At 39.5% G+C, this 18046-nt stretch overlaps 1 protein-coding gene across 1 annotated transcript in view; it reads left to right on the plus strand.

Annotated features, from left to right (window-relative positions):
• Positions 1-18046, plus strand: part of cpne2 (copine II) — a 54228-nt gene that overhangs the window by 238 nt on the left and 35944 nt on the right. The window contains exons 2-8 of the mRNA XM_085169219.1: positions 3934-4127; positions 12408-12587; positions 12785-12859; positions 13543-13614; positions 15969-16052; positions 16227-16316; positions 16617-16715. Of these exons, the coding sequence (XP_085025345.1) occupies positions 3951-4127; positions 12408-12587; positions 12785-12859; positions 13543-13614; positions 15969-16052; positions 16227-16316; positions 16617-16715 (777 nt within the window). The 5' untranslated portion in view covers positions 3934-3950. The remainder of the gene's footprint in view (positions 1-3933; positions 4128-12407; positions 12588-12784; positions 12860-13542; positions 13615-15968; positions 16053-16226; positions 16317-16616; positions 16716-18046) is intronic.

Below are 18046 nucleotides of genomic sequence, written 5' to 3' on the forward strand. Positions count from 1 at the left end.
GTACAGTCGGTGTGCTTCTCTTGGAGGTTAATTACGGAAGGATGTGGGGAAGATGTCATGTTTTGACGAGCACCTTTCATGTAGGACCAAAAAAATATCACAGGAAATATGGTACAGAATAGACAGGTGTTGTGTTTGTGTGTGTGAAATAGAGTTTTAATGGTCAAGTTGGCACATCTTTCTCCTTCATTCAGATCCGGAGTCTACTCTTCACTGATGTTGGCCACTTTGGCACCAATATGGCTCACCGATCTTGTAATTACACTTAAAGCGTGCTGATCCTTCCGCTAGTATTAACAAGTTGGCATCTGCTTCCATGCTTTTCCCGCCTCAGTCAGTCACTTTAAGCTGCCTGCCCATCCTGCAGGTGTGAGCAGGTGTGAAGCTTTTTGGCACGGTCAGTACAGTCAGGCCTGCACCTGGACCTGGATTTTGTTTGTGTTTTCTTTCTACAGTGCACTCATACACAAAGTGCATCATGTAGCCAAAAATGATGCAATATCAGCTCTAGGTTTTTTAGAGCCACAGTACAAGAAACATGCAAACAAACATTGTGGGGTTCAGTTGCTTTTAGTTATGTGTTTTTCCCACCTGATGTCTCAAATATTGCGGACCTATCCTGAATCCAGTTAAAGTGCAGCACAGTTCACCTTTTAAATCTGCTCTGGTGCATTGTAGCATACTTCATGAAGCCATGTTTTCTTTGATAATGCTATTTGGCAATCTGTGATGTCTTTTGAATCTTAATCATTCAGACTTCTATATAAGGGATAGAGCAGGTGTCTGCTTAAAGCTGGATTTATCCCACTCTCTGCTCCTTCTCACACTGGAGTTGTTAATAGCATCTATAAATACAGGAGACTACCACTGAGACCACGAACAATGAGCGAGTGAGTAAAAGTAGTTGAGCCAGTCAAAACACGCCTTTCTCCACCTATGAATGATGAAGTGAGTGAATGAAAATGTTGCACTGGTATTTTCAGTGCATCACCACTACCAGTGTGACATCACAGTGGAGCTGAGCGGGAGGAGCACGCTGCTTATGACACATTAGTATCTTAGCAACAGACAGCATCCTTTTAGCATGCCGCTGTGAGAACAAAACCACTGATCTGGACGCGGGTGCGGTGCTGTTTATATTGTCCTTAAAGCCACCTGGGAATTATTTCAAATGCAATACCACTGAGAATATGTTCGCAACATTTTTTTTACTAAACTCAGCAATTGTTTCAAGATGTGTGTGTGTGTGTGTGTGTGTGTGTGCATTCCCTCTTTCTGTTTTTTCCTTTCCTAGCCTGAGGCTTCTTTAGTTTAGAGGTAATGGCTTTGATCTGGGCTCAGGGCAGCGTGTGTGTGTGTGTGTGTGTGTCTTTGCAGTGCTTAATCCTGGGTATCATTGGGCTTATCACAGGGTAACTATGACTCTCAAATTGCCCCCAGTGGATTTTTTTTTACACCAGTGTTGTTTTATTTGTACTCATTGGGTATTTTTAGCCAAACAGAACCATTTGTATGATTAAGCAAAATTCTCAAGGAGATCTGATGTAATGGGGATTTACTAATTCTGTTATCTGGGTAAACTTCCACTCATTTCGTTAGATATCACATATGTCAAACAATAAAAAAAACCTGTGACATTAAAATGTTACTTCCATCGACAAATGTCAAACACTGATTTCTGTAATTGTGCTCTCTGCGTGGCAACAGATACAGACACCCAGGGTGTTGGGAGCGTCTCGTGTTCTCTCCTCAGCGGTGTCTCCAGTAATTTAGGATTTGGTTGGATACAGCGTAAGATGAGCACATGCACATGCTTGTCTGTTAGAGTTACGTCAAGGAAACTGCGGTTTATCCTGGACACCAGCCATCTGTGTGTATGTAACAGCAACCTACAGTTGTTTACATTTACATTACATGAGAGTAGCACATTTATTTACTCACTCTTCGTGGCACTGGCAGACACCTTTGAGCTGATGGTGACCACAGGTTATGAATAATATTGATATTGGCTGTTTATCTTTTTTTCATGACAGCCTAACAGGAAAATCTCTGCACATCTGTTTCTGTCATTTTAAGCCTCGGTAATGTTTCAGCCAGTTTCTGTACCTGCACTCTGTTTTAGTTTGGTCTAATTAATTGTCCATTTACTGAGCAGCCATTTTGGCTCAGGGTAAACACAGGTGTAATTAATAACTCTAAGTATGGATGAGGTGCTGGCATTGTGTATGCTCACTGACAAGAATGGCATCAACATGCTAAATAGAACAGGACCATAAGTTAGTTTTATCAGATATACCTGTGTTCACCGGTGTTAACGCTGTGATTTGCAAAGCTCATAAACACATGTTTTATTCACAGTCGCATGTAGAAAACATATCAAATGTTTAAACTGAGAAAATGTGTCATTTTAAGATGTATAAGGTCACATTGAATTTGATGGCAGCAACACATAAAAAAAAACCCAAAAGGCCGTTAAAGTAAGTGGCACTAAAAAGAAACAGCTGGAGGAACATTTTGTGACTAATTGGGTTAAGTGGCAACAGGTCAGTAAGATGATGGGGTATAAAAAGAACAAGTAACGATGGTACAAGGTTCAACAATCTGCAAAAAACTATCTTCACAAATTGTGGAACAATTTTCAGCATATTTCAGAATCAATATAAAACTACAAAGACTTTGAATATCTCCTCACCTACAGTACATAATATCATCAAAAGAGAATCTAGAGAAATCTCTGTGCACAAGGGACAAGTCTGGAAAACATTATTTAATGCCTGTAATCCTCTGGTACTGCATTTAAAGTGGGCACGATTCTGTCATGGAAATCATCTAAAGGGCTTGGGAACGCTTCCAGGAATCGCTGCCTGTTAACACAGAAATTCTGTTTGGAAAACATGGACCAAAGAGGAGAGGGACCATCAAGCTTGCGCCTTGGACCAACTCGAGTCAAAAGCCTGTATCTTTTATGTTAGGGTGGTGCATTAGTTCCTATGGAGTTAGCAATGTGCCCGTGCTGAAAGATGTATACAGGTTTTAGATCAACATATGGCCGCATCCAGTCGACCCCTTTTTCAGGCATATTTCAGCAAGATAAAGCCCAACCACAGCTACTCCAACAGCACAGTATAAGAGCTCGGGTGTTAAACTGACCATTTAGCTGTTGGAAAAATTTGCAAAGAAAACATACAACAGAGATCGAGTGCTGCTGAGCAGCTAGAATCCTATATCAAACAAAAATGGGATGGCTCGCCACTCCCAAAAGTCCAGCAGCAGGTCTCCTCAGTTCCCGGACATTTATACACTGTTGTGTTGCTGTCAGCAATTTCATAATGACCTTAATGCTGTCTTAAAATAGTACATTTTCTCATTTTAAACATATGATATATTTTCTATGTTCTATTCCGGGTGGCTGCAGCTCAGGAGGTATAGCAGGTCATCTAGAAACCAAAAGGATGGTGGTTGATATGCCAGATATCCTTTGGTTGCTCTCTGATGCTCCCATCACACAGTGAATGTTAGAAAGAAAACACTTATGCAGAAAAAGTACAGAAGAAGGTGTTTATAGGAATGGGAGTGAATGTGCGTCTATGCTGTGATGCAGGCTGTAACAGCTCTGCTATGATGGTGGCAGAGGATAAATTCATTTAGTCTGTGAAAAAATAACCCTCACCACTTCACAGAGCCAAAAGTAGCATCTTCAGGTGTTATGTTTCCACCAGCTAACTGCACATAATGCAGAGAGTTTTAGTTCACTGTCATGATATCACTGCACATATTCTCATTGCACAAGCTGAGAATGTGCTGAGATTTGTTATTAATAATCACAGCAGCTCTGTTTTATCTTTTTTTTTGTCAATCGACAGGATGACATATTTGGTTAAGTGTCAAGAAGTATGAAACTAAAAGTCTTTTTGCCTGTTTGCTTTCCTTCAGGGTGATCAGGTGTGACCATGGCCTACACACTGGGCTTGGCCACTGATGGCCAGAAGCGCAGTGTCGGACCTCAGCACTGTGTCACTCGGGTGGAGTTGTCGGTCACCGCGTCCAGCCTGCTAGATCGAGATGTAGCCTCCAAGTCGGATCCATTCTGCGTTCTCTTCCACGAAGTGGATGGAAACTGGGTGGAGGTACAGTAAAGGATGGAGAGACATACATCCTTTATAAGATAAGATAACCTTTATTAGTCCCACGTATGAACAAGTGATGAGAAAGACTACAGAAAATGACATGAGAAATGAGAGGATTGTTTTGTTTTAATGGCGCAGAATCAATGGAGGATGGGATGGCAGACTGAAGAGGAAAGGCCGAACAGAGAGTTGATATATTACTGTTAAGATCATAAGTAGTCAAACCCATGTTGGCGCTTCTTCACACTGTGTATAGCGACTCCTGGGAGGTGGAGAGAGAAGATTAAAGTGCAGAAATAAAAAGATTGAGGGGAGGATGGAAAATTTGAATAATTCTAAGAAGTGCTTTTAAGGTTACATCCACCATGCTGGCTCCTCGAGGAAAGGGAACCAGAAGGTTTTGTTTGTAGTCTATGATACTCTGCAGGAAGAGCCTATAGGTTGTGAGTCAGATCCAAAGTCATGATGTCTTGACCATCTGGCATCAGCCGTGGCATGCTGAGCCCAATAGGATGTTGCAAGATTTATGAGCGGCATTCCAATCTGAGACAAGCAGTGTAGACTCGGGCAAAGGCACAAAAACCGAAAAGAGAGTCAGTAATACATGTTTGACATTTTTAAATCATTGCCATAAAATCTCAGGTTTCACGAGGATGCATCATCATGTTAAACAAATAATTTTTTCTGATTTAAACTTTGGAAAAGCACCAAATAAGCGGAAACACCAAAATCTGCTACTGATGACATTTCTCTTAAAGGTGCAGGGTTAAACTGAAGTGAAAGCCATATTTCCAATTAGAAGTGTGGCTTTCTGTTGCTGCGTTTGAGTTGCCTGGAATGGAAAAGCAATGTGTTCACAGAATATAAGAGAAATGTTTACAATTTGACAAGCTTACTTCACTTTAACACTCAATAACTGGTAAATTGAGGATTAAAAATGCTTTGAGATCATCAAAAATGAACTAGAAAAGCATTTAGCTGTAAAAAAGTGAAGCATTCTTTCTAATGACATCCAGTTGTGTAGAAATTTACAGGAAAACATCCATCAGCTCCTTTGCTCCTTGCCAGGCTAACTACTTGTCAGTCACTGCCCTAAGTTTCATAGTCAGATTTCATAAAGCTGAGGTATTGATTTTGAAAATGCTTAGGTTGAGACTTTACTGTGACCTTTACCAACCAGCGCGTGGTATCATGGTGGCTACGTGTATCTTTATTGAACAGGCAGTGGAAAACGAATGCCTTTGGCTGCTGCATTAGCTGTTTTTTGGATTTTAAGGCCTCTAGTGTTATTTTTTTGACATAGATTTGGAAACACCTGCATTTATAAGTCAGAAACTGGTAACTATGTGTATAGTGGCTTGGTGGTCCATACCAGTGATGAGAAATGCCCATCGGGGATAAAGCCACTCAGGTGGTTTTAATCATTTTGACTGTGTTAGTATGTACATCTCATTCACTCACCTGTTCCTTGTATCCATTACAAGATGGCACTGAAGTCTAGTTGAATGGCATAAAACATCACTTTATTCTCTTTAAACCAGAGCACAGGTCCAGACAGCGTAAAGAAGTGATTATACCTTCGTTTTTGTTGTTGTTGGTTTTTACCATTGACAAGAAAACTAACAGAGAAGTAAACAACAGCTGTACTGAAATCCTTTCTGGTCAGTAGAGGCTCTCACTGCTGTGTGCTCATGACTCAAAGCAGAAAGTTACTGGTTTGAAATCAGCTGCTAATTCTTCTTCTCTGCTTCGGCTTTATGGACAGCTGGAGAGTCCAAAGCAGAAGAAACAGATTGTGCTTTGATGCACCTTTAATTTATCTGCCGCAGTATAAAGTGCCCCGCTGAATAAGGGGAAGGAGTTAATGGTACAAATATGTGTAAATACGTTTTCCCAAAAGCTCATTGAAATGGTTTGCTAATGCTAGGAGAGCATTATTAGAACAGTAGTATGATTGTGATTAGGGCAAGCCTGGCTTGTTTGGGTTGTTAACCGTTTCCTGCAAATAGCAACAACTGGGGTAATAGGTTGACGCCAAAACTGAAGTGCAGCAACTCTGTTGTTAAATTCCAGTCGGTTTGATTCAGCTTTGATATTGTGACTGTATTTTGTATCAGATCTTGGTCAGTTGGTTTTGCTGTTTGTTAGCTATTTTTATATAGTTCTCAGTTCATGGTAATTATGTATTTTTCTTGGGTTAATTTATATTAACAGGTCTTCCACTGCTTCATCCAGCTTTGTGAAGTCAATCTTTTTGCCATTACTAATTCACTTTAAGCGCACTTGAGGCGCAGTAAAAGTACACAGTGCACGTCGACTGTTGCTGTGAGCTTGAAGCGTCGGTGCAGAGGTCCAACATGAGAAGATGGTGATAATCATGAGGCCATTTTCAAGACTCCAGCACACTGCTCACGAAAATCAATAGACAGAATCATTGCCAGCTACTATATTTCTAAACAGAGCAGTTTAGCAAACATCTGTTTTGAAGATTTCCAGAAACGCGGGGCATGTGATGGAGATGACTGACCATCGCAGTTGGAACAGACATTTGATGACGTTTAAACTACCAGCTCACTTGCTCAAAGTCCGTATTATGTCGAAACAGCACTGTTAATATTTTGTGCATTCACTGCTAGGAAGTGGCTGTCATGTGTCCTGATCATACATGGTCTATCCATGTAGACCCACTGAGGAAACAAGTTGAAGATGCTCAAGAGGAAGACGGTGATGAAGGTTTGGTGTGTGCAGGCTCCTGCTTCGATGCTTCTGCAGCTAACAGCTGGTCAACAGAGCAATCTGGGTTTTTTGTGCCTGTGTGTGTGTGTGTGTAGGCGAGTGCCTCAGGTTGCAGCTAGCTGTCGGTCAGCAGGGCATGTGGCTCCGATGTGAAATTGCCAACAGTTACCATAGCAACGGGAAGGGAAACAAAAGCTTAGTGCTCCTAGAGTGAGGCAACGATGGAGGAGGCGAAATAAGGCCCGAACCTTTTCGCGGATATTATCCACAGCTCGCTGTTTTACTCACGCTCAGCTTTCTCACTTCTCTGATCTCCTCCTGTTCCTTTCAGTTTTTTTCTCTGATTGTTCCCGTCGTCAGCCTTCCCCTCTCTAGGTCTCCGTGTCTCAGTCTCTTGTCTATCTTCGTCTGTCTTGTGAGCTAGAGGTGTGAGAAGCAGCTGGGTCCATCGGGGAGGGGAAAGAGAGAAAAAGTGGGTACGAAAGGGTAAGAGTGTGAGAACGAGGAGGCGCGAGAGAGGGAAATGAGAAAAGGGTGCAGCAGAAGGCGAGGGGAAAATTATCCAGAGAAAGAGGAAGAGGAGGAGGAAGAGAGAAAGACAGCGAGGCGATGACATGAATGAGCGACAGAACAAGAACTTTTGCTGACAGCCACTGTGTTGCATTTTTTATGGTTATAACACATTAAATTTAAACTGTAAAGCCAAAGCACACTTTCACTGGTACATTTTTGCACCTGCCAGTTGTCAGTGTTTAGCAGAGATTTTGTTGGTGTTGTAGGCTGGTCCTAGTGATTATTTATTAGCAACATCATCACCGATGTCTTTAGAGCCGCTTTGGTTTGTTTCAGTGATTCAACATCTTGGTATTGAGCTATTGGGCTGAAGTGTCCTTGTTATGTTTTGGGGTGCGGGTTGTTGGGGGAGGTTCTCCCTGTCTGCTGAATGAAAAAAATAAGTGTCCGCTCAAATCTAAGGCACGAAAACTTATAACAGATTGCTTCTAAAATCCTTTAACTCACTATAAATTAAGCTGCGGGATGCACATCTATTGCATTTGCTTTGTTGAAAGTCTACTTATTTATCTATCATAACCCTATCAGTACCTGTACTTTTCTTCCTGTACCTGTTTCTTCCAGCTGCAGTTCTACAGCTTAATTTTTCCTGCAGCGGGCAGTGCGTCTATCTGAAGTAATCTCAGTGACCTGTATTGTTGTTTTTCTTTTTTATCTAGTAGTAAACATAAACAGATAAGAAAGAAAGGAGGCATGAAGCGCCAGAGGGATCTGATTCATTTCTAAAGCTCAGTGAACCAGGATCAAATCCACAGAGGCACTGCTATGAGATTTTAGCCTGCTGGCGTGCTGTGATGTCCCAATAATATGAGTTTTTAAGCTACGAAGTGCAGCCATTCTCCACTGCTGCCTTCCCGTGAGTCAGACAGATGGATAAGTGCTGCAAGCACCGGTAGCGGGGTGAAGTTAAAACCTTTTTCCTGCTGGAGTATCTCAGTTCTGTACTAATATCATTACCTACAGTCAGAGAGAAATGTATCTTAGATAAAAGCATTCCCAGTAGCACGAGAAAGGTACATTTTATAGAATAGAATAGAGTAGAATAGCCCTTTATTGTCATTGTACATGTACTGGACAGAATTCAAATAAAATATAAATATAAATAAAATGTAAATAGTAAAGACATCAGGAATAAATAGCAAACAAGAATAGTGAAAGGAGTATATACAATATATATGAACATTGGAAGATCGTATGCAACCACTGGGACCCGTCAGGATCAAGGAATTCATTTCTCTACAACTGTTGCAGGAAATAAAGATGAAAGAAGAAGGTGTAATTGCATAAGAACAGCTAAGTAATAGATGGCGGTACTGCTGTTTGCTGCAGGGGTTTTTGAGTAAAGGCTGGTGAATAGAAAATACACCAGGATTCTGCAGAAATAGAGATTCTTTTGAGGTTAATAATCTGTCTAGATGTGCCTTCACTAAATGTTACTATGAATAAAAGTGTTAGATGTTGGGAAATGGGCTCAAGAAAAAAACTGTTCGATGTTTGGCTGGTCTTAGACACTATAGGGCAATAGTGATGGCTCCATAGTTTGATGGTTGACATATTTGCTTGGCAAACTAAAGGTCACTGTTTGAGTTCCAGCTAGAGACACAAATCCCCTTTGGGGTTGTATCAGGAAGGGTTTCTGGTTTAAAACTGCCAAATCAAATATGTGATGCTATCTGACTCTTTATGTCAAAGGAGCAGCATTACAGCAGCATACAATTATTAAACAGATTAGCCTATGAAAACACGTCTACTGTACAAGTGTAAAATTTACGCGCTCCTTCACATTTTCAAAATCCGTTCAGTGAGACAGATTGGAGTTATTGGCGGCTGATTTTGGCCCCTGGTCCTTGTGTTTGACACCAAAGGTTTAGAAGGTCCCATAGGTTTGGAGATCATCAACAAGAGTTTTCCTTTCAAAAAGAATTTCACTTTTTTGGTGTGTATCAAAGTTCAGTTAGTTTAATTTAAATTCTCCAGACTGAAATTCTAGACATCCAGTGTAAAGTGTTTGTTCCTTTCCTGTGAACCAGCAGAGGGTTAGATGCATTTTTGTAAGTGTTTTGCATTTCATCCCTCCCGTCTCCGTTATAGGAATGAGCTGAACTTTTTTAAGGCCTTTTATATTCAGTGGTGACAGGCTGAGTATATGTGACCTCATTTAATGATTGTACGTGTCGTGGGTGAGTCAGGCTGGAGAGTAGCACGGCCGTGGGATTAGCCAGTCAACTACCTGGTTTAGACGAGTCAGAGCAAAGAACATGACTCTCACAGCACTCTTTTCAGGCACCCACACCCTCTTATCTGTCTGCTGTCTGGACTGCTCTCTGGGGCCATGAGAACACAGCACATTGAGAAACATCAAAAACAATGGCTTTAGGGGAAAGGGTCCCTTAAATTGGATAAAGTGCTGTCAGACGGCTGCAGCTTTTTAGGACTTTGTTTTGGTTTAAGGATACATTTACCACAAAGCACCGCAGCAGGCTACTTTAAAAGTTCCGATAAATCTGCTGTTTTTTATCAACCCAGCGTCAGACCAAGGTATAATATTTATAGGAATCTATAGTAATTCTGGGGATGGCAGGTAGGAGGCACATTGTTGGGTCTCTGTCTAACACACTCCCACAGATTTGATCATCACTGGCCAAGTTTGTTTGTTTTTTTTAGCTGCATCTTGTTATCGGGGGGAATCCTGGCTTCGAGTGGGCGCCACAGACTTTACGACACGCCGATGTCACAATCAGGGATGCTGAAGAGTTGCCCGAGGCTGATTCTTGTCTAATGCATTCAGTATTAAATGTTTTTAGAGAAGTGTGTGTCAAAACTAATGTTAAGACTACACATCATTCTCTTGGAATCTCTAGAGTAAAAAAGATTGGAGAAACACAGACACACGCATATGTAGCGACTCAAACTATTTTACAGTCGTTTGGTGCGTTACAGTTGCCAGATACATATCAGTATCACTTTATTAAATTGCATATGCATGTACATACTTTGCTTTTTGTAAACACAAACAGTAATATTTTTATACTATATAAAAACTTGTTTGCTTGTTTTTTGCAGCTTTGTAACATTTCAAAATAAAATCCAATTTTAATTTTAATAATTTTAACTTTTGCAATTAAATACTCAAAAGTTAAATTGATGATTATGTACGATAGTATTTACATGTATTCATACTAATAATTCAATTCATTATTATGTTTCTAGTCATTTATTTTTAGTCTTTTAAGCTTTCATTAAGAATTTACAAACCTTCTGTATAAATTGCCACATGTTGCAAGATTGCAGAGACTACCCAGTCTTGCAGTTTTCCACAACAGAAGAGTCACAGCTACTTTAACCTATTATTTTGTAGGGGTGGGGGGAAAAATCGATACTGTGTAGTATCGTGATATTTTGTTTGCTAATAATGTATCGATACAGGGACAGCAGAAATCGATATTTTGTTACAAAATGTTTTTTGTGCTCTGACTTCAGAGCATGTTGATCCTTTTTCTGAGCAAGAATCCTGACATTCCTTCACTGTCCAAATGTGTTTAACTTTTTTTTTGGCAGCAATAAACATGACAGTTTACTTATTTTAATTTAAGACATGTTTTATTTTAATTAAGTTTAAAACTTTTTTATTTAATGTAAAATTATTTTTTTGTTTTAATTTTCTTTCAAATTCTTCAGTTGCTGAAGGGGCTGCATAGTTTTCATAAACTGCATAGTTCAGAATAGCTATAATTGTACCAGATGGTTGCGTTCAGTTAAGTTGGACTAGACTCTAATACAAACCGTTCAGTTTGTCAACAATAAAACTGAAATGAGAGAAAGACTGAGTGTGAGACTTTGATATTAGATAAAATGAATATTGATAAAGTTTACCTTTATGTACAGAATTTGAATATCGCAAAATATTTTAAAAATTGCAATAATATCGTATCGTGCGTTAAGTATTGTGATAATATCGTATCGGGAGTTGTATGGTGATTCCCACCTCTATTATTTTGGCATTCAAGTCTTGTTTAACCTCTTAAGACCCAAACTCTTCCACACCATGCATTTTTAATTTTTCTTTGATATTTGGGCATATTGGGGCCCAGTGAATGTAAAAACAAAGAATTACCAGATTTTCTTTTACCCAATTTTTGTTTCTAAGAAAAATAAGAGCCACAAATGAGGATATTTGTTTACAAATTTTGATAGAACGGTAGCAGTATAATGTCCTTCTAAGTGGATATCAGGCCTTTGTAGAGCAAAATTGAGTATTTGGGTCTAAATAATCAAAAATGTGATGTCCACATATGTGGACGCCAGGTCCTAGGAGGTTAAGGAACATGGACAGAAAACCAAGGGAAAAACTAGCCACTTGTGTTTTGCTGAAAGGGACGGAGCTTAGATTTTGTGGTGACTTTGAGACTGTTAGATGCAGGTGAGCAGCTATTTTGGTAATGTAGTGCCTACACAAAACCAGACTCTACAGGCAGGATTAACAAAGCTCTTTGTTAATGGTGGTAGAAAGCAATCCAAAACACAGGAACAAGGAAAAAAGGTCCAAACTCAAGACTCGAACTGGTAGAGGACAGGAAATCATAACAAATATCACAACAAAGGACAACCAAAGCTCTTTCTACAAACTGACACACTAAGACTAATCAGGATAACAGGGAACAACTGGGTACAAGAGGTGAGGCTAATGAGGTATAACAAAACAAAGGAAGTAAAACTAAGGATAAAACACAAAGGACTGCCAAAATAAAATAGAAACCAACTTAGCAGAGAGATGAAGACCTGACAACAGGACACAAGAGCATACTGTTGAGGAAGGAATAACCTAGGTCATGATCAATTAAAAACAAGCGCTGGACAGAGCTCGATAGTTCAGGACCAGGACTATGACACGCTTGTGAAACGTTAAAAGGGACAATACTGGAATTATTTAATTTTTACAGCATTTTTCTTTCCTTGTTTCTTGACCTTTAGCTGGGACGCACTGAAACAGCTGTGAACAACTTGAATCCAGTGTTTGGGGTGAAGTTCCAGGTGGACTACCACTTTGAAGAAATCCAGAAACTTCGCTTTGCCATGTTCGATGAAGACAAGTGTGCCACACAGCTCGACGAGCACGACTTCCTGGGAGCATTTGTTTGCACACTGGGAGTGGTACTGAATGATTTCTTCTTCTTTGGTTTGAAGTATATTCTTTATAACTACAGGTATAGTCTAGAGAAGAAGGGATAGGATAAACTGAACTAGATGGAATTTATTCTTACAATTAGATGCAGACTGTATTTTAAAGTGGATTTTTGCTCAATTCTGAAAATAAATAATTGTTGTCCTGATTGTCTCTTATCCAATAGATTGTGTCCAATAAGAAACTTCACAGACCCCTGATCTTAGCCAATGGGAAGCCAGCTGGCAAAGGATCCATTACAGTAAGAATGTCTACTGTCTCTTAAAAGAAAATATTCTGAACTATGAACTGAATATTATAAATATTATGAACTTATTTGTTTTTTTAAAAACCTCATTTACAAAAATAAAATAGAAATGGTCCCGAGAAGAGACCAGATTATTTAAGGGTAAGTTCCCGTTGGATCATCAGTTATGTTGGTTTAAATAAATTAAGTAAAGACACCCCAAGCTTGTTAGCGTTAGTATTTTCCTTAAACTGGGGTGTGACGGGTCACCATGTTGCCCCCAGATCTAATTAGAAGTAAGTGACTCAGAGCATGACCGCCATCATAACCAGCCCTCAGACCCTCTGAGGATCTGTTTAAAGGGTAGTCAGCAATCTAATAGTGCTGTATAAGGAATATATGGAAGTCACTAACCTGGTGACTTGGCCATGCACCTGATTGAAAGGTGTCAATGTCTCAATGCACTTAATGAGTTACAAGACAAATGCAAAAAATGCACACTATGCTGTGTCGCCTAAACTTGCTGTTGTCTGTGATGTTTGCGTGAACGGTAAGGCTACAGTCGCTGATCCTGAAGTAATCGAGGCTGCTGCCGTTACCGTGTTTGCCAACTGTTCCTGTTGCCTGTTGTCGATGTAAATGTTAATATTTGTGAGTGCTTCTGCTGCCGCTAATGTTGTGCGATGCTCTTATTTTAGATAACAGCGCAGGAGTTGTCTGACAACAGAATCATCACTTTGACCCTGAGTGGGCGTAAACTGGATAAGAAGGTAGGCAGTTAGACCCCCGCACGCTCACACACGTACACACACACACACTCAGGGTGCAAATCCAAACACACACATACACACACACTCAGATATATTTGAGCATGCATACCACTTTAGGACACACAAATACAGCCCACACAGACAAGATTTAAATGCTTTCATAGTCTTCACCTTTGTCTGCCAAACAACAGGCTATCAGGTGCTGGGGTAGCTGGAATCAAAACTGTTGTTTTGACACATTAAATATGTATTTTTGGATGTTTGTGAAAAAACTGCAACCTCCAACAGTCATTCCTGCAGCATTTAGTATTGGCAGATAATTTTGATTTAGTTCTAGTCGTAGCCTTTTGACTAAAGCATAAAATGGCTTCAGTCATAATTTCGACATCTAAATTATTTTGATTTCAGTTTAGTTTTAGTTGAGTATAAATATCATAAGATTATAGTAAAGTAAAAAACAAAAACAACGCTGTATAATCTCCCAGTGGCAATTAAACCTTACTGTATAAGGTCGCTGATAACAAAGACTATGACAAAAATAATTTTTCAAAGAAATTTATTCAATAAAATTGTCCCTAACAACACTTTGTTTGAAACAACATTAAGGAAAAATTACATTCCCAAAGCCTGTTTATATCAGACTAAAATCACTGGGTGAAACCAGGAACCAGGACAAACAACATTTACAGGAAATGCACATATAGGCCATATGTGCCGTGGGCATGATTGAACTGAAAGTGTATTGTGTGTATTGTGTATGATGGTGGGTTTGTAACAGCAACATGTTTCTAAACCCTGAAATATTAAAAAGTAAGTGCGCACAATGACTCAGCTGCCATAATAGGTGCTACCTTTATGTAACATTACAAGGTGTTTTGGCCTATGGTACAGTATGTACACATATGTACCTTTTAAACACTATCATGTGGCGTTATTTCCGATTGAAGGACAATTTTAAAAATTGTTGATATTATAAAATTGTTACATATTAAATATCGGCGTTCAAGCAGCTTTGATATACTGCAACTCTAGCTGCTGGGTCAGAAGCATCATAACTGTGAGCAGTGTTGGTCAAGTTACTTGAAAAAAGTAATCAGTAACTAATTACTGATTACTTCCCAAAAAAAGTAATCCCGTTACTTTACTGATTATTTATTATCAAAAGTAATTAATTATTTAGTTACTTAGTTACTTAGTTACTTTTTAAAAACACAATTTACAACCTGAATAGGTGATAAAGCGATAGATCTTTCAGCCCAATTCTACTTTTTCTGCATAATCCATCATGCAAAATGTAATCAAATGGAAAAGTCTCTTTTTAAAACTTGTTTTATTAGTTTTAATCTTTTAACTTTATGCATCAAGCAAAAATGTAATTATATGCAACATTCTCTGACTGGAAGAAATTTGTTTAACATTTAAACCTATTTTCTGCACATTCCAGCACATAAAATATTTTTTTTGTGTGTGTGTGTGTGTTTACACTCACTCTTTCAAATAGATGCAAGTAAAACACAGCAGAAAATAAATAAAGTCAAAGACTAGCAGTCCTTTTACTCTATTTTCACCTGTAAAGCAGGTGAAACCTGCACCAGGTTTACCCTGGTGCAGGTGTGCAGGTGTGCCGCAGCGGTCAGTTGAAGAATCCACGAGTTTCTCTGTGGATTTCCCATTACGTCGTAGCGCACTCGGTGCTTGCTTGGAAGTTTAGGGGGGTTTTTTCGCTGTAAAAAGAAGTTTTCTTCCCACGCACAATGCTAATGGACGTTAATGTTTTTGTCACTTTTTATGGAATCAAACTTAAAGTAAGGTCAGTACTTCAACGCTTTAAACGCTGCACGCTTAAACTCTCTCCCGCACTCGATGTATGATCCACTGTTGAGCTGCACACAGCTGTTGTCACGAACGTTGCACTTGCTTACGTCACTGTCTTGAGACATTCTCGCAAAATAAATCACGGTTTTAGTAACGCAGTAACGCAGCGTTCCTACGGGAAAGTAACGGTAATCTAATTACCGTTTTTGCAATAGTAATCCCTTACTTTACTTGTTACTTGAAAAAAGTAATCGGATTACAGTAACGCGTAACGCGTTACTGCCCATCTCTGACTGTGAGTAGGATTCAAGCTCAAGCTGTGTACCTGCTGTATGCTGTAGTTAAAACTCCAGAGAATTAATTAATCAATCTGATCTTTTAAGTGTTCGAAGAAACATTTTTTTTTAGAAATTTAAATCACCTGTAGTTTTGCAGTTGTCATGCAGTGGTTAGTGGTTGCAGTTTTGTGAAAGAGATAAGAGATGTAAACAGACAAAAAAAGACATGAGGGCAAATTCACCGTGTGTTTGTTTGTGCAGGACTTCTTTGGGAAGTCAGACCCTTACCTGGAGTTTCACAAACAGGGAGAAGATGGTAAATGGATGCTTGTGCACAGGACAGAGGTGAGTCATTGGCAGAGGTTAAACTTACCTTCATCTGACTGTTATTATCGTTGACTGTTATTGTCAGCTAAACTTGGCCTCACACAAAGTGGTACAACTTTAATTACAGACATAAGTTCAGGTAATTGCATCATACATCCGCTCCTCTGCCTATTTTTGTGTCTGTGACTTCAGGTCATAAAGAACACTTTAGATCCAGTGTGGAAACCTTTTACCGTGCCTCTCATTTCTTTGTGCAATGGAGACGTGGACAGAAGCATCAAGGTTAGTAGTAAGAATTTTTACTTTCTCTATTAGAAGACATGTTTAGTATCAAATGTAATCTTCACTGAATCTAACAGTTGAGATCAACTGTGAAAAAAATAAAAAATTATTTTATTGTGTCCTTTGGCTAGAATGTCAAACTTGAAAAAAATGAAAAAGGAAGTGAAGAGTCAGTAAAGAAGTGAAAGTAGGACACAGATACCAGAAACCACATAACCACTTGAGTTTCCGCTTTTATTTATAAGCTGCCCGTGTGAAAGAAAAGACTAGCATGATGTGATGCATTCTGCACAATTACAGGTGCTGTGTTATGACTACGATAATGATGGAGGACATGACTTCATTGGGGAGTTTCAGACCACAGTGGCAAAGATGAGTGAAGCCCAGAACTCAGTGGAGGTAAAACACTGACATGATTGTGCTTGTGGCTCCGTTTTAGCAGGTGGCATGTTAGCATGCTATTCGCTAGCAGATAACACAACTCAAACATGATTTAACACTGTTTATTGATAATAAAGGTGATAGGCTCATGAGAAGAATGGTAAATGGCCTGTATTTGTATAGCGCTTTACTAGTCCCTAAGGACCCCAAGGCGCTTTACACATCCAGTCATCCACCCATTCACACACACATTCACACAAGAAAATGATCTAGGTCAGAGAGCGGCTCGAGAAAGGGCTTATTCAGGATAAGCGGTGCCTCCCAGGTTTAGGATATCGCTGTTACACATATGAAAGAGGCGAGAGTAGGGGGATGTGGGGTGGGCCCCAGAAATGCTAACAAATAGGTGTGCAAGCCAGGAAGGCAGTACGTGCAGCATACATAAAATTAAAGCTAATGAGTTTAAGCATTTGAATCCTTTTGTAATGCAGTGTCAAGCTGTGTACACACTGGAAGCAATTGGGCCAACACTGCAACAAGAAACTAAAGAAAGTGAATCACATTCAGCGACTTTGAGCCAATACGGGCGAAATAAAAGCGGGTGATCAAAAGTGGGCAGGGCCCAAGATAAACTTGACGCAATTTCTAGACGAGGACCTGTATATGACATATGACCTGGATGTGAACACATTAGAGGGTCATCTAGGCAACCAGAACTTGGAATGTCTACAAGCAACCAGGCATCGTACAGCAGTGTGCAACGAGTGAATCGTTTCCAGTGTGTACAGAGTTTAGTAGTAGGGTAATTAGATCATAATAAAGAGACATTATTTAAGTAAATACAATGTAATTACTAGACTTATAACTGTGCAATTGCTTGGTAGTAAGAGTACACATGGGTATATCTTAGGTTAGACTTTGTCTTACCGACATGGTAACAAACTTTTGATTGGGTTTTAATTTGGTAATTTCATGATTTCATGATAATTTCATTTATCAGCTGATATCAACTTATGACCCCAAGTGTTAACTTGTAATGTGAAGTGCTATAATTCATTTCTTACCACATGTCTGTATTTCTGCCTCTTATGGCTTGATTTATAGTTTAGAAGCATTCATTTATACATTGGTATTGTTTCTAATTTTACTGAGATTTATTCTTTTCGCATGTGAGTTCCTGATCTGTCAAAGATGTATGATGCACTGATAAGAACGTAGGTCATTGATTAGCCGGTCTGTATGTGTGTGTATGTGTGTGTGTGTGTGTGTTGCTAGTGAAACTGCATGCGTGCATGTGCCAAAGCGGCCTCATGACTTGTTCTCCCACTGAGTCTCATCATGTGTGGTAA

This window comes from Neolamprologus multifasciatus, chromosome 7 (assembly GCF_963576455.1).
Source record: "Neolamprologus multifasciatus chromosome 7, fNeoMul1.2, whole genome shotgun sequence".
NCBI lineage: Eukaryota > Metazoa > Chordata > Actinopteri > Cichliformes > Cichlidae > Neolamprologus > Neolamprologus multifasciatus.